This window comes from Malaclemys terrapin, chromosome 1 (genome assembly GCF_027887155.1).
Source record: "Malaclemys terrapin pileata isolate rMalTer1 chromosome 1, rMalTer1.hap1, whole genome shotgun sequence".
Lineage (NCBI taxonomy): Eukaryota > Metazoa > Chordata > Testudines > Emydidae > Malaclemys > Malaclemys terrapin.
Window position 1 is genome coordinate 336,003,393 of NC_071505.1, and position 24,279 is coordinate 336,027,671.

General features: G+C 43.0%; 1 protein-coding gene across 3 annotated transcripts in view; it reads left to right on the forward strand.

The window, feature by feature from the left end:
• Positions 1 to 24,279, forward strand: part of TENM4 (teneurin transmembrane protein 4) — a 752,323-nt gene that overhangs the window by 569,847 nt on the left and 158,197 nt on the right. For all 3 annotated transcript variants that reach the window (XM_054015769.1, XM_054015770.1, XM_054015771.1), the window contains 3 exons: positions 7,536 to 7,637; positions 12,469 to 12,663; positions 17,836 to 18,036. In XM_054015769.1, coding sequence (XP_053871744.1) covers positions 7,536 to 7,637; positions 12,469 to 12,663; positions 17,836 to 18,036 — 498 coding nt within the window. The remainder of the gene's footprint in view (positions 1 to 7,535; positions 7,638 to 12,468; positions 12,664 to 17,835; positions 18,037 to 24,279) is intronic.

A 24,279-nucleotide genomic window follows, 5' to 3' on the forward strand; every position in this document is an offset into this window, starting at 1 on the left:
AGATTTGTTCAACAGGAATAGGATAGACAGGCCAAGCTTAACAATCACTTTAACATGGGAAAGGGAATTTAAAACCTAAGCCGAGATGGGTTTTCCTGCAAGTTCTGTGCCGTGGTTTGGTTTTCTGTAAATGCTCTCTCCGCCCCCGGTTGGTTGGTTTTTGTTTGGCAGTCTTCTTAAGCATCCAGGGCCAGCACAAGCAAGGGTTAAATGAACACCTTTTTCTTTGAAGGTGAGCAGGTTGACATGGTAATTCACTCAGCCTGCTGGAAACCTTAGAGGCAAGCACAAGTCTTTGAGCCCACTTTTTCTGGAGAGGCAGTGTGGACAACTAGTTAGAGCATAGGACATGGAATCAGGATTCCTAGTCTTGTACTGGCTTGCAGTGTGTCCGTAGGCTAGTCATTTAACCTCCCTGGATATGTCTACACTGCAGCTGGGAGCGATGCTCAACGCAGGTAGACACATTCACACTTTAAGGGCTCAAACTAGCATACTAAAAATAGCAGTACGGACATTATGGGACTGGCAGGGGCTTGGGCTAGACACCCCAGCTCAGACCCCTCCTGGACTCTTCAATCTAGCAGAGAAAGACAGTCCAGTGGCTGGAAGTTGAACTAAGATAAATTCAGACTGGCAGTAAGTTGTACATTTTTAACAGTGAGGGTGATTAACCATTGGGACATTTTATGAAGTGTTGTGGTGGATTCTCCACTGCCAACAGCCTGGGTTCAAGCTTAGGTGGCCAGCGCAAGTCACTGCAGGTACCCCAGTGTCACACTGCTGTCTTTACTGTGCTAGTTTGAACCCCGCTAGCGCAAGTCTGTCCACCACACACAGGCGCCGGCTTCTAACTATCCCTGGGGGTGCTCAACCCCTGCTCAGCCGCAGGCCCTGCCCTCACTCTACCCTTTCCCCCAAGCACCCACCTCTTCCCGCCCCCACTCTACCCCTTCCCCCAAGCTCCAGCCCCGCTTCTTCCCGCTCCTGCCCCGCCTCTTCCCGCCCCCACTCTACCCCTTCCGCCAAGCTCCAGACCCACTTCTTCCTGCCCCTTCCCCGCCTCTTCCCGCCCCCACTCTACCCCTTCCCCCAAGCTCCAGCCCCACTTCTTCCTGCCCCTGCCCCGCCTCTTCCCGCCCCCACTCTACCCCTTCCCCCAAGCTCCAGCCCCACTTCTTCCTGCCCCTGCCCCGCCTCTTCCTGCCCTGTTCTGTTCCCTCCCCAAGCACGCCCCATCTCTACTCCTTCCCCCTCCCTCCCAGCACCTCCTGCACACTGCAGTAGGCGGGAGGCACTGGGAGGGAGGGGGAGCAGTTGATTGACAGGGCAGCCGGTGGGTGGGAGGTGCTGGGGAGGGGGAAAGTGAGGGGAGGTTGGCTGCCGGTGGGTGCTAAGCACCCGCTAATTTTTTTCTGTGGGTGCTCCCGGGCTGGAGTACCCACGGAGTCGGCGCCTATGCTACCACAGCTGGGCAGCTGCCACGTAGGCATACCTGCTGTGCCTTAATTACCCAGCTGTACAAAAGTTTGATATTATTCACTGTATCTACTTCACAGGAGTTGGCACCAGGATTGATTCATTAAATCATGTTTGTTGTGGATAAGATTATGGTGTTAACAGTGCAAAGTGTTATTACTAGATATAACAAATGCTGGACAGCCCCAGCTCAAAAGCGCAGTCTAGGGATGTTACCAAAAGAAATTGCTGGAGTATCTGCATTGAGTGGAATTTAATCAGTAGTTAGAAAACAGCCCTGGTACTTATTAACTCCTAGGAAAGTGACTACTTTCCATTGCCTGCTGGATAACTAGTTTTTCTTTGCCAGTAGATAATTCCCTCTAACTGCCTAGGGAGCGATGATGCTTGGTGGCTATCATAGCTATAAAATATTTAACTTTAACATGTAATTGCGTTACTGCAGCCTCTAATAGGATTTGGTGTCAGCTAGATGTCTGCCTTGGCCTCTGGCCCAAAGATATAGACCCGAGTTATTAAGCTGAATAAATAAATAAGCAAGATATACAGTTATAGTAGCAATACTGCTGACCAACGAGCACGGTAATTATCTGAAAGAAAAATCTATCTGGAGTCTAGCAATTTGTCCGTCTCTTTAATATATTTATTGTATTTCATCCGAATAAAGGTAATTCACATAGGTAATTGTAGGCCAGAGTGATAGATGTATATAGAGCTCACCACAATACATTTGACCTTTGCACATCTCTTTGTCAGAAGCAGTCATCCACTGAGCAGACCACCAGCCTGGGAGCTAGCAAACATCAGCTCAGTTCCTGCCTCTGTCACGCTTTTTTAATGTTGGTATAATTAGTATAACTGGTCTGTGCCTCAGTTTTCCCATCTGTAAAATGGAAATAGTAACCTACTGACCTTTACTAAAGCCCTTTGAGGTCCTTGGATGAAAGACATATATAGAACAAAGTATTATTATTGCTATGGACAGCAAAATGGCGTCTAGATTTTCCCGTTTAATAAAGAGAGGCTGCACTGGAAAGACGAGTAATAGGATGAAGTTATACAATGAAAAATTTAGTTTGAATTTCCAGTAACTTCCTAATTGTGAGCTCGCTCGGACTGACAGTCTCATATGAGACCTGATCAAAAAACCCGGGCCAAATCCTCAGCTGATATAAATCAGTGTGGCCAATGGAGTTATGCCGATGTACCCCAGATGAGGATCTGGCTTCTTATCATTTGAAACAATTAACACTTTACTATAGAAGATGCTGAAAGTGTGCAGTAGGGGAGCAGTGTAGCTCTGGAACAGGTGTGTTCTTATCTAATAGATTTTTTCCACCTCTTGCTTTTATAGATCTGAGACACTTTTGCAAATCCTTCCCTTCTCCCTGAGCGAGGTGGGTTTGACTAGTGTGTATTGTGGGGTGATGGTAACTAATGTCTCAGAGACGCTATTGCTTGTGTTCTTTCCCAACATGAGACAATGTGGAACTACAGGAAGTGAGTCTCATTATGTCATTTATTCCTCATCTCAGAGGAGATCTGCATGTTTACAATGTTGATTCAGGAAATCACTTGTTTTTCAGTGGCTAATTAGGTTTGAAGCTGGCAGGATGATTCAGCGTGCTTCCACTTTCAAGTTCCTGTGGTCTCCATTCCAAGGCAAGCCATTTAAGTTTTGCTGCTTTGCCCCTGGTAGGATCTGCTCGCTTTCTCAAAGTCACTCCTGCTGCCATTTGATTTTGGAAGGAGGCAAGGAAACGTTTTCAAAGATCTCTTTGGCCATTATAGCAAAATCATATGTTGGGGTTATGCAGGCTTGGCTGAGCCTGCAGTTGGTAATCTTGGTCCTCACTAGCTGCTGTCAGTAAAATTTTGGGGAATCACTAAAAAGACTCAGAATCCAAGAGGAAAATATGGGAGCCAGACTAAAAACAATAAATATATATATATATATATTTTTAAAATGTGGCCAGAGTATCATATTGAACTTGGACACCCTTTAAAGAGAGCATTGCTACAATCTTCTACACCAGTTGCATAGAATTAGTTAGAGCAGTGGGTTCTCAACCAGTGGTACAGGACTTAGCTGTTTTATTTTTCATATTTCCATGTTTTCCGCATACTTTCTTAAAACGCTCTCACTTCACCTTGTTTTCATTTTCCAGGCTATGGATAGAACAATGTGTATGTGCAAGCTGTAAGATTGTCACACTAACGGGATTCCAGCTGGTGCAGTGGCTCAGGACACACACTTCTTATGTTTTCATGCTGTCGGCAGGCTGGCTTTAGGCAGGAGCATTTAGGTGCTCTGTGATCTTGTTCTGACTTGGGAACTCACATGGTCAGCCAATCTCCTCTGGCACTGGAATCCGAAAGAGATGCAGAGGGTGGCTGACATACCTAGTTCAATCCTTCAGGAGCTATGGCTCCTGCAAACATTAAGACAATCCCTGACTGACTGAACTTAGTAAAACTTTACTTTAGGCTACTAGATTTTTCATGTAGACTTCTAACCCCTGCAACCAGATCCAGCCTTTTGATGCAACTGCAGGATTTTCTTAGGAGCTTTTGGTAGATGTGGTTTTGTTGTTGCCTCCAAATTAAAAAGAGCACCCAGTTGAGGAGAGTTTTGGAGAACCAGAGTAGGGCCACATTCTAGAATGCATAGAAATTAAATGAATAATGAATATCCCACTGCCAGGCAGCTCTTAGACTTCTGCTCCTCAGCCCCCCAGTCACAGTGCTTGTTTGGTCTCAGTGGCTACCAGAGATAGTGAAGGAACAGCATGTCCATTTAGCACCCGCTGTTTGAAAATATTTTTTGAGCTACGTGGAAGCAGCTTCCTTTCCTACCCTGACTTGGGCAAACAGGATGATCATGTAACATGGATCTTTCTTGTTGCCGAGAAGTTGGTCTCAATTGTCAGAGAGCTTTTGGAAGAATGTAGGGACCTTAATTGCCCTGTGTTACACCAGCCAGGTTTATATTCTTTGCTGTCAAGCAAAAGTTACATGGCACCAGCCACTGGAGGAACAATATTTTAGTCTTCTCCAGTCCTTTCTGTCTCCCTGGAAGGGGTTACTTCAGGACAATGATGCAGAAAAGCAAATGTGCATAAAATGAGGGCATTATAGTAAGTGTCACTCTCAGACTCATTAGAAAAATTTAACACCTCAGATAGCATTTAACCGTGACAAAGTGATTTTAAGGACCTAGCTTCTTATTAGTGGAATGGGGTAGTCAACACATAATTAAAAACTGAGGAGGTACTCTACAGAGTATTTGCTATTGTGAATTTTCTCCTAAGTGTTGAATTCTTGTCTGGCTTTGATTGCAATTATAAGGCCCGTGTCCTTTCCCTTTGAAAACTGGAGCAGAATTTCAGTAAATATGGTCAGTGACAAAGTCAAGATGTAATTTGCGGCAAGGCCACACTTGCAGAGTACCATTCTGGGAAATCAGAAAGTGGGAAATAATTTTACCACTTTGAGTGTACATGAGAGGGAAAGGTTGTATCTAATACATGGGTCATTATGTATGTGTTTCCCTGCCCTCTACTGTGTGGAATGCCAGGTCTGTACAATTGTACGTGAATACTACATGCTGCCTATTAGTGTCAGTCACAGAGAGAATAGAAACTCAAAATACTACTGTAACTAATGGAGACTGACCTTTAATTAATGGGTAATGTGGTGGATGCCTGTGGTTTTGGAGCAAAGGTCATGGGTTCTAAGCCTAATGGTGCATTGTGCTTTAGATGCTGACTGTGCTCTTCGTTGTTTGTATTAATTGTTTTCTTACATGCAAAAGACTCCATGCCCCCTCACGGTTGTAAGGACCTCCGCCTCTGCAACTTCTCTGTTCAGTCATTGAAAATCATAACTTGAAAAGAATGGGAAATTTCTGTATTCCGTGGGCGTTTTATTAACATTGAGACTTGTATCATGCTGAGTAGTACTTAAATGAGTATCCCTGTTTCCCATTACCTTCAAGGGAAATGCATGTGTAAATACTGCTCAGCCTGAATGAGATTTACAGAATTGGGCCCATAATGGTAAGCTAAGACCTCTCTATGGGGCCCTTATATGTATATAAAATATGTGAAAATCATTCAACCTCTGTCTAAGAAAATTTTACTGAAAACAAAAATTCCTGACAAGGATCTTTTGCTATGGCAATGGAATCGCACCTGTATGAACAAGCATCATAAAGTTATGAAAAGCAACTATTCATAGGCTAAGTTGAAATTTTAATTGGGGTCAGGATAGATCTATAAATCCATCTGCTAATAGGTAAAGGCTGCAGCAGTGTCAAAACTGATAAAGGTCCAGAGTGCCTGCATTACTACTGCATTGGATGAACACATGGTGAATCAGACCCAGAGTGTTAACTAGAAACTGTGGTGTTATTTCCGTACACCATAAAGTGGATGTCTGCTTAGCATGAGAACCTCAGGCCTTGGCTACACTTACCAGGTAGTTCGACGGCTGGAAATCGAAGTTCTGGGTTCGACTTATCGCGTCTAGTCTGGACGCGATAAGTCGAACCCGGAAGTGCTCGCCGTCGACTGCGGTACTCCAGCTCAGCGAGAGGAGTACCGCGGAGTCGACGGGGGAGCCTGCCTGCCGCGTGTGGACCAAGGTAAGTTCGAACTAAGGTACTTCGACTTCAGCTACGTTATTCACGTAGCTGAAGTTGCGTACCTTAGTTCGAATTGGGGGGGGTAGTGTAGACCAAGCCTCAGTGTCAGAGAAGTAAGAAGTCTTTCTTTACCTGCACAATAAAGCTCAGGACTTATTGGAACTATATGCGGAATCCTAAACCACAAATGCCTAAAACTCAGTTTTTATTATTTAAAACTGCCATTGCACTCTATGGATGATTAAATTACACCTTGTCCATTACTGTGGCCTTCAGGAGCCCCTATCAATCAGGGCAGAGCCAATCAGAAATAGGCTTCCTTTCTGTGAAGTTCAGAAACTAATGCCACTCTTGGCTCCAGATGTTTCAGCTCATTAGACGAATAGGAAGTTTACAAATAGGTTTGCTACCACAAGGCCCTATGAATTAAGCACCTGAGAGTGCAGAGTTATTGTCCAGTGCTCTACCATTCCCAACCTGTATAACCGAATCCAATTTTAATATAACATGCATTTCACTTTGAGGAAATCTGAAATAATAGCCTGGGATGAACCGTAATGTGTTATCATCTTTCCAAGCTACACACAAAAAACTACCCTACCTTTACGCAAACTTCACTTAAGAAAAGAGAGGTTTTCATTCCCTTTGTCATTGAAAAATAAGGTTTAATAAGTCATGTGCTTCTTTTTATTAAAGACAAACTGTAAACACTATGCTCTGAGCTGGCATTGGAGCAAAACAGAGAGCACTAGACATAATTTTCCTCACCTATTAACTGTTCTTGGAAGATGATTATCTAATCTTTTGTCACAGTCGGGGAATTTGTGGAGTTAACTTGAAACCATATCAGGCATGGAATTGTCTCCCAAGGGAAATAGTGGTAGTCCCATTGTGTGGGACTTTAAATAGCACCTTACACAACACACTAGAAAACGGACTATGGGAAGCAGGGAGATTGACAAGATGATCCGGCAGGGCTTTACCATCTCCAACTTCCACATTTGCATTTGTAGTGCACTTAGTCTAGGGGAAATTCCAGTTTCAGATCAACTCTGTTCTTTTCAGATAAATACGTCCAAATTCAAAGGTTCTTGAATCTGCAAAATTGGTCTGGAGATCTTCCAAGAGAACAAGTTCTGACAGGAGGTTTCTAGTATTTCTTGTCTCCATTCAAATCATAAATAGGAAGTGCATAGAAAAATAATAGAGACCAGTTACCAGGAATTGTTTAGACTCTGGGTGAAGTTTTGACTCGTTTTAATGGGTTTGCCGGTCCATATTTTTTATAGTATTATAGTATCTGTGCTATTGTGTACACACTTTAAGTTATCAGACTGCTGATGGGCTCTGTTGAAGACAGAGGATTTCTCTTGCCTAAAGAAAGTAGCTTAATTCTCTTTTCATCTTCTAGAATCAGTGGATAATTGTCCCAGTAACTGCTACGGGAATGGAGACTGTGTTTCTGGAACCTGCCATTGCTTCCTCGGTTTTCTGGGTCCCGACTGCGGCAGAGGTAGGCATTTGTATCTGTTTCAGTAACATCTATACATGTTGTTTCCTCCGGTTACAATTCTCAGAGCGTGTTGGAAGTGTATGCTCATGGTTCTGTTATTCATAAGTAAACCTGCTGCAGATTGTGATGGTGCAGTAGAGTGGAAACTGATTGGCTTTGTGGGTTTGTTTGTTTATTACTTGCCATGCTTGCGGTAACCTTAGTGACACAAACCTCTAAGCCCCCCCACCTCACCCCGTAGCTGCATGTGAGCAAACAATGAGGATAATGACTCACCAGGAGCTCTCTCTTTGGGAATGTGTTGAGAAAAGGTGGCTTAGAAAGGCTGTACTATTGTTTCTCCAACAGACCACTTTATCTGTGGATTAGCAGGACTTTATAACGATCCTTTGTCTTCAGCCATCAAGAAGGTGGTCTTTAAGCACCCTTGTTCCTGCCTTAGGCCTCAGAGATCTCCCTGGCTTACCATAGATGACCTGCAGCAACCAAAGTGAGGGGGAAAACAGACAGGGGTAGATTAAGGCAACCCATGGCACTAGGAATGTGAGACCACATGTGGCCCCACCCCTGTTTTAGGAGGTTGTCACAGGCATTGCTCACACAAGGAACCCACCTCTGCCCGTGGGCCAGTGCTCCCTGTCTTAAGGCTGGTTAGAGTCATTCCCAAAGGAGGGTGAGCAAACCCCCACCCACCGGAGCACAGGGCTCTGTGTGAGACTCCTGTTCACACCACCTCCTCACAGTCCAGGGGAAGGGATGACAACAAGGGTCCCTTTCCTTCTGTGCACACACAAAGTTCTCTGCTCGACTGGTTGTCCGAAGTGTGCCCCAGTGGGTTTCAGAGTTCACAATCCAGTAAAATGAATGGGACAATTCACACCTCTTAGAACTCTTGTTTCAGGCTGCCTGCAGACTCAGGTAGATGCCAATGTATAAGTTACAGTCGGTTCACATTAGCTTCTTAACCACAAGGGCTAGAAACATCACTGGAGTTTCTGTACCTCCACCATGGCAACTGCAGAGTCTCCATCAGCAGATGTGCTTAGAGAGGTGGACATCTTGATTAATCTGGTTGTTTTGAGTCCTTCTTATTGTCAAAAAATTGTGTGGCTAAAACCCCGTAGATCCAGATCACACTGTCTGCCTCCACATGGAAAGGAATATCTGGGGGGACTGTTGCTATTTGTGCATATGTGTGATGGGGCATCTGCCCCACACTGGGCTCTAAGGGGTTACTAGAGCCCTTGGGAGGCTGCGCAGGAAGCAGCCAATCAGAGAGGGGCAGCCAGTCAGGGCTGGGCTGGCCCATATAAGAAGGGCTGCAGAGCAGAGGAGCTTCAGTCACTCCCTGGAGCTTGAGGAGGGAGGTGGACTGGCTGCCTTGCAGGCTGAAGGCAAGAAGCTCCCTGGACAGAGCAGACAGAGACCCAGGAGCTAAAGGCAGCTCCTGGCAGGCTGCAGGGATTTGCAGGCTGAGGCCCTGAGGCAAGGGCAAAGAGGGTGCTGGGGCCAATGGGAAGTGGCCCAGGGAGATCTACTGAGGAGCTGCAGGGGACGCAGCAGGTGGCTGCCATATACAGGGTCCCAGAGTAGTGGGCGGGCCTGGGTTCACCCCCATCGCCACTGAGGAAGTGACCAGACATCAGGTCACAGCTGAGGGAAGTGGATGGTCAGCTGACTGCAGGTCCCCCAGAATAGGGGAGCACAGAATGCGGCACAGCTGGAGGGCTGGGAGTGACCTGGGTCCCTAGAGCAGAAGTGATGGTGGCGAGACGCCACCAGAAGAGGGCGCACCCGCTAGCAGAGCTGATCCCCAGGACAGCCAGCAGGAGGCGCCTTAGTGGGGTGAGTTGCACCACATTACAATGTGTTTTCTGTTGGATTTTCAGCCAGTGGTGCTCCCTGAGGTACTTGTTATGTTAAGTGGGAGCATCTTGCTGTGAGTCATGGTATCAGTGCTCCGGGATCTGGTTGGCTGCCTGTTGGTTTCCGGTTGGAGTTTAAGGTGTTGGTTTTGGCCTGCAAATCACTCAATGACTTGGGGACCTGCCTATCTGAGAGACCACCTCTCTCTGTATGCCATACTGCTGCTGTGGAGATCAGTAAAGATGCTCAGGCTGTAGTTCCATGGGTTTATTTCAGCTTTGGCATTTGCTTTTCAGCTTGGCCTAAAATTGTTGGATCTGTTATTGCACGCTGCAAGGCTCATCTTTTGGGGAAAGAGGCATGATGAGGCCTCAAAGCTGCTGGAAATGGGGATCAGGGGCTGAACCAAGGGTCATTATTAACTTTTTCCTGGCTGGTTAGTTTTAGCCGCATGAGGGAGACAAGGCTGCTAGATTTACATTGCTGAGCTAGAATGTTGGCTCGATCCCAGGGTCTCCTAGAGCAAGGGAGAAGGGACTCTTTTATTTTGTAAAGATCCAAGCAAACAAATGAAGTATTTTGCAGTGATATTCTTTAATGCTGCGCTTTACAATAAGTGGTGAGTGTTTGGGTCATTGCAATCGTATTTGTTCAAGGGAATTACCATAATTTAAACAAGAGCACATAAAACCATCCTTAACTTTGTTTGTTTGGCTAGAATCTGAATTATAAAGATTCCACATCTATAATGGTCCAGCTAAAATACATGGTTTTTAAAATGAGGTACGAAGGGAAGGGATTAAAGAATTCAAAAAATCCCTGCATTCCCTATAATTATGGGATGCAACAAAGGAGACATTGCAATCACTGTTGCCTTGTCATTCTCAGCAGCTGTTTAGAGACAGTCATGGACGTGTTCTCACACAGGCCTCTTTAGCGCTCTAGCCTTCTCACATGTGGCCTGCAATTTATCTGATCTTGTACTGAGTGATCAGCTGTCTTGTCAGAACACATGTAAGTCCTTCTCAGCACCTGTGTAGTCTCACTGGTTAAAGGGGATTATTCTTTGTCCTTGTTCAGGAAAACCGTGGCTCTATCTTCTCCCTGTACCTTGAAATAGGCTCCATTATTCAGTGTTTTAAATTTTAGACAGGTGAATGAAACCTTCAGTCAGGTCAGCTAAAAAGTTAAATTACAAAGCTTCTTTTGTTCTGGGCAGTGTGTAGCACCTAATACATCTTACCCAATTTATGCCTTGTGCTGTGCACATAGATATCACCTTGCAAATGATGCACTTGACACATATATTCTCAATGTACCTTATTTCAGGCAAATAAAGCACTGTTTTATAACAAGCAAGCATTTCCAAGGTCCTTTCCCCTGTAAATCTCTTGTATTTTAATCAGGAAAATATGTTCCATTGTAGATCAAGCAGGTTTAATACAATGTCAGTGGTGGTAACTTATTATATTGGGCCACTGCTGTCATGGTGCTTTCACATACTCAGACTGGCTTGCCTGTAATGAGAGGCATGAAAGCAACATTGGAGAAGCATTGTGATACTATCCTGAGAGGATAGTAACAGATAGAGAGATTATTTCTTTAGCTACAATGAATATCTCTTCCTGTGTGCACTGAAATGCAGGAATAATGTAAAATGGGGCATTGTATCCAGCCCAAGTGTAGCGCAGGTGGGTTACAATAGAGACTGCAGTATTGTATACAATTTCTGGATAGTGTTCTTCACTAAAATGTTCAGAAAATGCTTTCGTGAGTGACAGACATGAAAGCTAATGCTTATCCAGCTGCTCTCATCTAGGATGATGAGGGCAAAAGAAAACCGGGATATACACATGTCCTTGCAGCTGAATTTCAGGAAGAGAAAATGGAATGATGCAGTAATGTGGCAAAGGGAGCCTGGCTAAAGTGAATAGGTTTTGAGATGTGCAGTGGTATGCTAAACTATCTGTGCGATCTTGTACAGTATTTAGCTGTGACACTCTTAGTACCTTTCCCAGACCTGAAGAAGAGTTCTGTGTAGCTCGAAAGCTGGTCTCTCTCACCAACAGAAGTTGGTCAAATAAAAGATATTACCTCACCCACCTTGTCTCTCTAGGTTTTGAGATGGTATTTGAAGAGAGGAAGCATCTCATTTCCAATTAGACATGGCAGTAAAGGAGAGTCATGTTGAGGCGCATAGGGGAGTCCATGACTGGAGCTGTGGAATTCGTGAGCAGCGAAGTAGCAGGACATATATTCAGAGAGAAGCATTTTGAAAAACCAGAGGACAGTTTTGAATTGTATTTGGAGATGAAGAGCTAGTGAAGCTGATGGCCATAAAGGGTGGCTGAGGACCGGGCAATGCGCTATCGTGAACTGAAGTAGGAGAATAATGAGCTGCAGATTTCCGGTTGCATCTCAGCAAAGAACTTGAAGACCATAAAACCAGGAATTATACAGCACAAATGGGGGAGTGCTTAATAAATAGCTAATGTTTGCAGCAGAGGCAGGGTCAAGGAAATGATGAAGTATTCGGATGATCTAGAGACAGTGCAAAGCAGATCTAAAGGCAGTGAAGATATGGAAGGGGAAAAATATTCAAGGCCCTGGAGGACTCCAATACTTCTGATCTCGGGATTGAATGAAAGGTCTGACTCCAGATTGCTGTAGGACACATCAGAGACCCCGAATAAAGAGGCATTTTCACCCAGAAGCATGATTTCATGTTTTAAGCATTCACTTGTAGAAAGGTCTGAGGTAACCAAGAGCAAAGAGATTCCAGGCAGACAGACAGATGGGAAATGCAGAGCTGAGTGTGATCCATATAAAAGTGTTGCCCTTGGTGTTAAAGGCAGAGTTGAGGTACCCCAGTGGGAGAGTACATATGAAGAAGAGAATAGGTTCTTTCCTCACCCACATATAACATAGGTATGTTTTAATGCTGTTTCTTTTCCATTTCCCTCAGCATCTTGTCCAGTACTGTGCAGTGGAAATGGTCAGTACATGAAAGGGCGATGTCTATGCCACAGTGGCTGGAAAGGGGCAGAATGTGATGTTCCAACAAACCAGTGCATTGACGTATCCTGCAATAACCATGGCACTTGCATCATGGGGACCTGTATCTGCAATCCAGGGTACAAGGGGGAGAGCTGCGAAGAAGGTATTTGCAAGTTACATTCAATTAGCCTTTTTTGCTTTGATTGCTGATCTATAATTACATATGTAGAGATGGTACTGAATAGTTCTGGCACTTAGACACCATAGTAATAGGCACCTTAGAAATACAACAGATGGATGGAACACGAAAATGATATGTTGTAATAGCTTGTGGTTATCTGTCATATTTGTGCAGTAATTGGGTGAAAAGCCATCAAACGTTTCAGATAGACAGATCTGGTTGAGGGGCCAGAACATCTGATCACATGTTCAAATGTTCTTATTAAAGCATCATTTCCATTTACACATCCAAACATATAATTACTTTAAGAGGGTATTTTTCTGGCATGCTATGCTAAGTGATCGTGGTTGCTTCCGTATATAAAACAGTGAAGTATGTGAGAGGCCCTGCTTCCTTTCAAGTTTAAAAGCATAGATGTGTTCAGGACATGAATTTAAGCTCAACTTCAGAACCAGATATCGTTTCAATGGATCTGCCATACATTTCTTTCACTTCCTATTAGCCCTGAAACATTTTTTCCATGTACAGTTATTTTTGTGTCTCCCAAGTATGGTGCCAATAAGTACTTTAATTATTTATTATTATTATTTATTAATTAATCCTGTTCTTTTTACGGTTACAGACTAACATGGCTGCTACTGTGAAACCTTTAATTAGTTTGTGCAGGTAATCATCCTGTCTGCATCTTGGAACACGAACAAAATAAATGTTCATCTTCCCCTATTCGTAACCACCTCTTAATGCAACAGTTCTTTACAAACACAAACAAACAAAACCAAAAAATGGACAATTGTTTCCATATTTACAAATTATCCCTCAATCAGCCAGTTATAGAGATATCTCCAGAAGGGCCTGATTTTCAGAGGTGGCATAGCTCCTGCTGTGACTTCATTTGAAGTTGTAAGTGTGCAGCACTTCTGAAAATTTAATGCAGAAAACCCCAAAGACAGTTCATTCTGGGTTTAATTAATCTCTCCACAAACACCAAGCCAACCCCTTAAATGGTGCATAGGCTTCAGACATGACCTTTGGACAAGAGTGAATGTCACTCCATAATTTACCTGCAATTGCTACAGTGAGTATGAGATAAAGAATCCCCTCAGCTGGTTACTTTTTATACAATGGCAATGAGAATAACCTGATTTGGATTCTGGTACCCAAATGGCACTTCTTAGAAGCATAAAATGAATTCTGGGTTGAGCATCTGGCATTAGATGGCTTGTGTCTCAGTAACAGTTAGTTGGATACAGTGATGGTGTCAATTCCATGCTACTAAGCCATCTCTTGAGAAAATTTACCTTGGCTAAAAATGCTAACAGTGTAATAGATCTGGGAAGCAGAGAAAACTCAAAGTTATTATTACTGAAAAGATTCACTAAGCAGGTCACTGTATCTCTTCATTATTAAATCATCGCTGGTATCTAAACAAAAGTGACAAAATGGAAACTATTTAAAAGTCAGAGTCAGATTCTGCCCTCAGTTAGATGCATGAGTAACCCTATTAATGTCAGCGAGGTTTAATGTACGGAACACAGAGCAAGATCTGTTTTTTTCCTAATATGAACCTCCTTTCCCCATCCACATTTGAAGCAGTAGAATAAACCCAGTTCAGTTGTTTTATATTATCACTATGGCAGGGGACAGTATCACAGTCCCACTAGGTGGAAACGTGAAAAAGAATGAGGAACAAAAAGAACACGTTTTTTCTTATGAGGTTTTAGTATTTTTCTATTATACATTTGTTTTTCATATGCAAAATATAATTTGTATTATGCCACAAAGGGGCGTGGGGGAGAATCAACCTAGCAATATGCCATGTAGGAAATCTGCAGGGTACTTTTTAAAATCTAATGATATACATTTTTAAAAATTGAGTTTAGTTTTTGATTTCTGTTTCATGAAGGGACTTCTGGTATTGATTCCTTCTATTATTTCTCAGTTTCTTTGGTGTCCTTGTTTATAATGGGTTTTCTTATTGCATTTCTTCTTCCTATGCCCCCTCTCCCCCCATAGAAGTTCGGCAATGTGCATAAAACATCAGTTAACAATCTTACATAGGTTGTTCTTTTCACTCTTCTAAAGTTTTATTGCCCCATATTTTATAAGGCATAGGCCAAGCCAATAGGACTTAAAGCAGGGGACGAACAAATTTAAGCAATGAAAAATAAGAAGTTACTTTTTTGGGTACTAAATAAGTCTAATAATTTGTATGACCAATGAAGCATATCAGGGAAAGTATAGTTTCTGCAATAGCATTACTTGCTGCATGATTTATCTCACTGGCAAAGGTTATGCAAAAGGCTTAAGCTACAAATGGGACACTTTCTAAACAGGAATTAGACCATTCTGACTGTTTTCCTACCTGTAAAACAAATATATGTGCAAAACTCAACTGTTCTATGTTAGACTTTGTACCCTCCTTCCCCACCCTCCTTCTCGTCCTGAGCTAAGTGGCTACGTTTATCAAGCAGAGCTCCCTGAAAAAAAAAGTCCCATTATCCTCAAAAACCACCAAAGCAAATAAGAAGAAAGCACAAGTCCCTAATCCTGTCCCAGGGTCCTTGCCACAGTGTAGAACGCTTAAAAGAGAGATGGCTACTAAGGGCAAGATTAAAGTTGCCATTGTTTGTGACATCTTTTGAAAGGGCTCATTTCAACATGAAAAATGGCCTTGGGATTATGATAAATGGGGGCTTCTGACACACACACATTCCCCCTCTATAATCTTCTGTGTTAGAGCTGAGGAAGCAGAGTGCTGGCCTTCTGTGATGGAGCCCCATTTAAAACTTACCTTTTTTCCCAATCGACCTTCACAGGGAATGATTAATTGCTTGGAGGTAGCCTCTTGTCAGTTAGCCTGTGATCTTTGTTCTCTGTGTTCAAACCATCTGCTGAGAACCTAGGATTCTGTTAGTCTGTTTCATAGTCTCTTTTGTACTTATTACTGCTGAGCAAGAACAGGGCCAGGGCTCCAAGGGTCTCAAGCTAAAATTGGAACCCTAGCTCCCAGCTCACTAATAGTGGAAGAGATTTATAGGCTCATCCTTTCCAGCATCTTGTGATTCTCAAAGGTTGTTCCAGCTATAAGCAGAGGGCCAGGAACCTATGAAACAGAAAATACCCTCGCATGCCTCAGGATAGTAATTGCTGAGCCATTGCTTGTCAGAGTCAGAAGGCTTTGTGAATCCAGGGAATTATCAGAGTAGCTTAATGGGCTGGTGTGTTTCCTTTCAAGGTGTCTGGAACTTAAACAGGTCATTGGAATTCTCATGAACCCTAAAGGAATAACACAACCTCAAACCTGTCAGTATATGCTGTGACCGCATTGTGTTCTGCTGTATTAGAGCCAGCAGTTGGGCAACTCTGCCCTCGCAACTTAGCCTGATACTTGTCATTGATCCGCAGGGCACTGCCACCGGCAGTTTCAAGAGATGGGAATAGTTTGAAGGGACTTTTCTTCCTCTCACGTGCCCTGTGTGCTTTTATATAAATAGATGATCAGTTCCTCCATTCCTTGTGGTTTTGTATGTTTCAGTTGGTGGATGAAATTCACCCAGGGGCAGTCAGTCAATAGAAGGCCTCTTTGCACCACTTAAATTAAGAGGCACTTTAGTGGTATAGAATTCTCGTGCAATAGGATCTTCTTAAGTAGGACGCCCAAATGGATTGTCTGTCAACTCTATTAAGAGACTGACCTTATTAAAACTAACATTCAAAAAGACTAAAAATTAAATATTGTATTAAATAAAAGTACAGAAGTAAAAGGTATTCAATAACATTTCATCTCTCTTTCTTCTTTTATACCCTTGATCAGCAAAATAAGCAAGCATGTGACTTAACTCGAAGCATAATCTCAAATCCCACTGAAGTTCACAGGACTTAAGCACAGGCTTCAAGTTAAGCACACATTTATGTGTTTTACTGAATCAGGGTCTTAATCTTTATTTGAAAATTTCTCTTAGAAGCCCAAAGCTCAGACTTCCACAACAATGTAATATCTGATGGAGTATCGTCAACTTAATGGCACCGTTCAAAAGCATTTCCATTAAACAGAAATTATGTTAATACTGTCTCAAGTAAGATGCTGTTCAGGCCATTCACTGTCACTGCCAATGGGCTACACTGATATCTCGAGAGTAATAGTTAAATTGGAAATCCCTTTCAGTGGAATGGGTTTTAATATACTTTCTGAAAATTACCCTATACCAGAAAACAACATCTATAAAGTCCTTTTAGTATTAACGTGGCATCATACTGTTCTGTTAGCATCAGTATAAATGTTCTATCTTATTATTAATGGCTACTAAACACAAAGATTAACCTTTCTGTCTACTAGCCCATGCTGATCACTGCAGCTTCTGAGCATCTAGCCATTCATGACTTGCATTAGAAATGGTGGGGGAGAAGCATTGTCCATTTTATAGAAATAGATACATATTTGGAATAAAGATTGTAACCACTGTGTCAGACAGGTGTGTTGTAACCACGTATTATAATACATAAGTGAAACAGAAATTATTTTCATCTTGGGGTAAAGCTGATAGTTCACTTGATCTCACCTTTCATGGAGGTGAGTGGAGGGAGTACCTGTTGGGTAGACAGGGAGGCAGGATGTGTGGGTTCATATTCCCAGCTCTGTAATGGTCTGAGCAAGTTGCTTATTCTCAGTCTCCCTATTATAAAATGGGGCTAGTGCCTAATTCACAAGGGTGTTGTAAGGCTTACTTCATGTCCATAAAGTGCTTTGAGATCCTTGAATGTATTAATAATATTTATTATTATTCATATGATTATAATACAATCAAGTAAGATGCTATATAGTTCCAAAGTATTTATTATTATTTTATAATTATAAATATAATTGATTGCCTCCAGTTGGTACTAGACATACAATTTATTAGTATGAGCAAAAGAATGGATTTCACCATGTAACATTCCTTTGTTTTCATTTTAGTTTTGTTCTTTCCAGAATCCCATCCTATTTCTCATGCAGAAATTTCTGAAGTGCAAAGCAACTGTTGAGTGCTTCCTGGGGTGGGAGCTGTCTTTGTCTCATTCGACTGCACAGCCTCAAGATGCTACTGCATTGTAAACTATAAATATCAAAATGGGTCATTCCGGAACTTTCTATCTCTGCTTTCCCCCCCAATGTAGTGGACTGCATGGATCCCACCTGTTCTGGGCGAGGAGTATGCGTACGGGGAGAATGTCACTGTTCCGTTGGCTGGGGAGGAACGAATTGCGAGACACCAAGAGCTACCTGTTTAGACCAGTGCTCTGGACACGGGACCTTTCTGCCTGATACCGGGCTCTGCAGCTGCGATCCCAACTGGACCGGACACGATTGCTCAATCGGTAACTGTAGCAGTGACTTTTTTTTTTTTTTTAATTATAAAATATTAGCAGTTGGGTCTGTAAACATGCACTGCAAACTGGGCATGACTGGAAGCATACCTGCTATCACTCAGCCACATAAATAATTCTGCTTCTGTTGGTGAATTTATAGTAATAGCCCCATTAAAGCTACCTAGGCCTGCTATTGTTCATTATATGCTATGAATTTAATTTACAGGTTGCGTATAGCTGCCTGTTGTGATGTTAATTCTTGATGAAACTTTGTAGCCTCCAGACTTTGTAGCGTTTGGTGTTTGACTAAAGAATACTTAGTAATCTCACAATCATATAACAGTGAAAAGACAACAGAACCCTTCGAGATGGCAGTTCTACTTCGGGTCTGTTCTCCCTCTAGTGTTTGAATGAAGGCCATGTCTACACTACAGGGTAAGTCGACCTACGCTACAGCTGGAGTCGATGTACCTTAGGTCGAGTTACCACGGGGTCTACACTGCGGGGGGTCGACCGGAGAAACTCTCCTGTCGACTTACCTTACTCTTCTCATCAGGGGTAGAGTACAGGGGTCGACTGGAGTGTGATCTGCAGTCAGTTTGGTGGGTCTTCACTAGACCCGCTAAATCGACCGCCACTGGATCGATCTCAGAGCATCAATCCCGGCTGTAGTGTAGATGTAGCCGAAGTATGTTGTAGGCCAGGGGTGGCCAACTTGAGCCTGAGAAGGAGCCAGAATTTACCAATGTACATTGCCAAAGAGCCACAGTAATACATCAGCAGCCCCCCATCAGCTCTTCCCCCGACCCCCGCTCCCAGTGCCACCCACCCACTGGCAGCCCCACCAATCAGCGCCTCCACCTCCCTCCCCGTACCTCCTGATCAGTTGTTTTGTGGCATGCAGGAGGCTCTGGGAGGTGGGGGGAGGAGCAAGGGCACTGCAGGCTCAGGGGAGGGGGCAGGAAGGGGTAGAGTGGGGGCAGAGTCTGTGGCAGAGCCAGGGATTAAGCAGTGAGCATCCCCCAGCACATTGGAAAGTTGGTGCCTGTAGTTCCAGCCCCGGAGTCAGTGCCTATACAAGGAGCCACAGGTTGGCCACCCCTGTTGTAGGCTGTGAACTAGAGAATAAGCCTTAATATGAAGAACTGTAGGCACTTGTAAAAGATCATGCAAGAAGGGACATAAATGACTGCAAGTATTTGAAAGGTGCAAACACCTACCAGAGAAAGTATTTTTTACGTGACATCTCCAGGTTTGTTAACAAATTGGAGCTTAGACTTCTCATTCCCCAGCTAAACAGGAAGCTTCTTGGAAACCAGCAGTAGGTATCTGAAATAGAGACTCAAGAAAAATGATACACAGGCTTTTTCTCCCTTCTTTTAAGAATAACCCAGTCTCTAAATGGCATCCTGAAAATACCATATGCACGTTAGTCTGGAACTCTGGAGCAATAGTCTGCTTGGCCTTTGTTCTGTATTCCGTGTTCACAAATAAGAAGTATAAAGAAGACAGCTGCAGACCACATCTGTAGTGGTTTCTTTACCCTATGCAGCTGTTGAGGAACTGAGCCACAAATACAGAGTGTAGTTCTGGGCACTGCGGTACAGACGCTCCCCGACTTAAGCAAGCATTCCATTCCGGAACGCTTTGCAGAACTCGAATTTTGCATAAGTCGGAAACGTATACCTGACCATTACACAAAAAAACCCAAAACAAACTATTTCTAGCTAACGGAATTTTTTCCGTAAGTGCGGATTTGCATAAGTTGGGTTTGCGTAACCTGGGGGGCGTCTGTATTGTCAAGCAACTTAAATGAATTTGTAGCAGAGCACACACAAAAAAAACTTTCTTAAGAGAACTGGAAGGATTGATGTGGGAGTAAATATGACAAGTTGAATAAATAAGGATAGTTTAGCCAGGGCTGGCCTTACCATGAAGCGAATTGAGGCGGCTGCCTCAGGTGCCAGACTGTTGGGGGGGGGGGGGGACACCACTAGGACCCAGAGTGTAGAAAATGAAAGACAATGAAAATAGAAGTTTCCATCCAACACATTACTGGCGTGAAATCCCCAATGGTGACAAAGTGGAGAGGGCATGGCTTATGTACTCAAAAACCCAGAATGCTGCATACTGTTTTTCTTGCAAGCTCTTCCAGTCTAATTTCCAGCCACATTGGGTTCTACGGGAACAAAGGACTGGAAAAATCTGGCTAGAAATCTGGCATGCCATGAGAAGGCAGCAAATCACCAGAGAGCATTCCATAGGTGGAAAGAGCTTGAGATGAGACTAAGGTTAAAGGCCACCAGAGATGATCAGCATCAAGAGAAGATTGCATCAGAGTCTCTTTACTGGCAAAATTTTCTAAAAAGGCTCATTGCCATTGTGAGAATGCTTGCTACCCAAAACCTAGCACTGCGTGGCACTTCAGATCAGCTGTATGTGCCGAACAATGGAAACTTCCTTAAAATTGTGGAGCTGATGGCTGAGTTTGATGCTGTACTCCAGGATCATCTAAGAAGAGTCACCACCCAAGAAATGTACACACACCACTACCTTGGAAAAACAATTCAAAAGGAGATCAGACAGTTACTAGCAACAAAAGTTAAACAGAAGATTGTGGCAGATCTGAAGTCAGCAAGATATTACCCTGTTATTCTGGACTGCACACCTGACATCAGCCATATGGAACAAATTACTTTAATGGTGTATTTTGTAACAACAACAAAACCTAGTGAAAATGTCCTTGCAATGGTGAATGTCAGAGAGCATTTTCTAGAATTTATTGACATTGATGATACTACAGGAGCTGGTATGACAAATGAGCTTCTTAAAAAGCTGGAAGATCCGGGAATTGCGATAGCTGACATGTGAAGTCAAGGCTATGATAATGGTGCCAACATGAGAGGAAAGAACAGAGGAGTGCAGGCCCGGATCTGAGAGTTAAACCCTCGAGCTTTTTTTGTCCCATGCAGTTCTCATTCATTGAACTTGGTGGTCAGTGATGCAGCATCAGCTTCTAGTGAGGCTGCTGAATTTTTTAATGTAATTCAAAGCATCTCTGTATTTTTCTCTGCATCAACTCATCGATGGCAAATTTTGAAGCAACATCTGGGAACATCCTCTCTGATACTGAAACCACTGAGTGCCACATGGTGGGAAAGTCGAGTGGAGGCGATAAAGCCTATCAGACACCAAATTGGGAAGATAGATGATGCCATAGTTGCCATTATGGAGGATAATGCTATGACAGGAACTGTTCGTGGGAGAACAGTGGCAGAGGGAAATGGAATCACCAGAAACATACATAACTTCAAATTTCTGTGTGACTTGGTGTTGTGGCATGACATACTGTTTGAAATAAATGTTGTAAGCAAGAGACTCCAAGGTGTTGACCTTGATATATCTGGAGAAATGGAACAACTGGACAAAGCAAAGTCATACCTACAGTCTTACTGGTCAGATGAGGGATTTCAAACCGTTCTGTAGAGTGCACAGAAGTTGGCAGAGGAACTTCACACTGAAACTATTTTCCCACCCATTCAAGAATACAAGAGTCACCGAAGAAGAAGACATTTTCATTACGAGGCATGGGATAATCCCATAAGAGACCCCAAACAACAGTTCAAAGTTGAATTCTTTAACCAGGTGGTAGATTGTGCAATACAGTCAGTTGAAAACAACAAAGAGTCTGGTGGCACCTTAAAGACTAACAGATTTATTTGGGCATAAGCTTTCGTGAGTAAAAACCTCACTTCTTCGGATGCATAGAGTGAAAGCTACAGATGCAGGCATTATATACAGACACATGGAGAGCAGGGAGTTACTTCACAAGTGGCGAACCAGTGTTGACAAGGCCAATTCAATCAGGGTGGATGTAGTCCACTCCCAATAATAGATGAGGAGGTGTCAATTCCAGGAGAGGAAAAGCTGCTTCTGTAGTGAGCCAGCCACAGTCAGTTGAAGAACGTTTCATGCAGCTCAAGGGACACAGCAGTATATTTGCTATGTTGTGTGATATTCCAAAACTCCTCACTATACCTGAAGAAGATCTACACCAGCAATGCAGGGCACTAGAGACAGTGTTGACACATGATGACGTGCGCAATATTGATGCGAATGATTTAGGTGAGGAACTTTCAAGATACATTTCATCAGGATCAACTCCAAAGGCTGTTCTGGAATATCTGTGCACAAATAAGATGACCGCCCTTTTTCCAAATGCTTTTGTTGCTCTGCGCATAACTTCTAACACTTCCTGTAACAGTTGCCAGTGGAGAACACAGCTTCTCCAAGCTGAAGTTTATAAAAACACATCTACACTCCACAATGACACAGGAAAGGCTGGTCGGCCTTTCTTTCATCTCAGTAGAGCATGAGCTGGCCCAGACTGTGGACCTTCAGGAAGCAGTTCAAATCTTTGCAACGAAGAAGGCACAGAAAGCACCACTTTGATTATTCAAACAGATAAAAATGCCAGTGTTTACTATGCAGACAAGAAAAGTTACATTTGCTGATCAGGCATTTGAAAGTTAAGTGCTACTTAAAATTTTTGAACAAGGGATTTTAAGTAGTTAGTTCTCCTTTATTGGGGTAGGCAGCAGAGCAGTACCATGAGAGGAGTAGAACAGGAAGAAGGCAGAATTGACACCTTTCAAAGTTTTGGCCCAAGCGACGGGGTATGGGGGCGTCATTTGAGCTCCCTGCCTCAGGTGCCAAAATGTTGTGGGCTGGCCCTGCGTTTAGCTAAGGGATTACTGAAGTGTGTGGAGAGTAGGACCATGTTAACTGTCTACAAGTATTTTAAGAGTGTAAACTCCAAGGCTAGGGAGGAACTATTTAAGGTGGTTCATGGGGGTATAACCAGGAGTGATGGGACATAATTTAAAAAACTGACATTTAGACTGAATAGCAAGAAAATCCTCTTAAAAGTGAAATTGACTCGGTTGAAGAATATTCTTCCAAAGAAAGATTTGGAAGTCTATTCACCTGAGACATTTAAAACTAGATTAGCCAAAGGTCCTGCATATGTAGTGTAGGGAACAATCTTGCACTGGCAAGAGGACAGACTGGGTGATTTACTCTGGGTTTTTTCCTCCAGCATTGACATCTTTGATTCCTTATACTGAAACATGTGTAAGTGGGAGGGGAGAGGAGAGGAGAGCTTTCAGCAGTTTTGCAGCATGATTCACAACTGAATTCTTCCTCTGAGATTACATAGTGGTTTTAAGATTGCAAGGATGAGTTTGGAAAATTTTTGCTTCTACATGCAAACACGCACACATCCCTACTTCGGTTACATATGACCACCTGTAAGATCATATATAAACACACAACCTTTGCTTCTACCACATTCATAAATCCTTGTAGTGTAAATTTTCTCTGGCAGAGGTTATACAGAAGAAACTTCAGCAACATCACTTCAAGGCTTCATTCTTCATAGAACCACATGTAACATTAAGGGTATTGTGCTTTGCCTCACAGCTACAATCACAGCTAAGGTCATTTATAAACACCCATTTATAACCTGGACCTCTCTAGTGGATTGATGCCTGGATTCTGAAGGATAGATTTACTCACTGAAAGAGTGTGAGATTAAAATGTAGTGTGAAAGAGTATTAGTGTATGTAACAGCACATGGCCACAACCAAGAAGATGTGTCAAATTCTTTTTTTGTTTATTTGTTTAAATATTGTTTATAGTTCTATAAAATAGAAACAAAAAGAACAGAAAAAATATACAGACCTGGGGCTGTATTCTGTGGTCAGTCACACTGATCTAAAACCCTAACGCAGCAAAACATTGAAACATGTGTTAAATCAAATCCCTATTCAGCAAGGCAGTTAAGCATGTGGTTAGGATCCAATGAGATCCAAAGAACTTTGTCTGCAGAGACTGCTAATTCCTAAGGATAGCTTTTTTTCTGAGACACCACAGTGAGTAACATGGGGTGAAAACAGAGAGAGTGATTAACCAGTGGAACAAACTACCAAAGGAAATGGTGGATTCTCCATCTCTTGAAGTCTTCAGATTAAGACCAGATTTCTTTCTGGAAGAGATGCTTTAGTCAAACACCGGTTATTGCACTCAACACAGGAGTAACTGGATGCAATTCTATGGCCTGTATTATGCGGAAGGTCAGACTAGATGATTTATTGGTCCCTTCTGGCCTTAAAATCTATGAATCTCTACGATTAAATAGGTAGACTCAATCTGACTTCTGTGGGAGTCTTGGGCCACAAGGAAAGCATGATG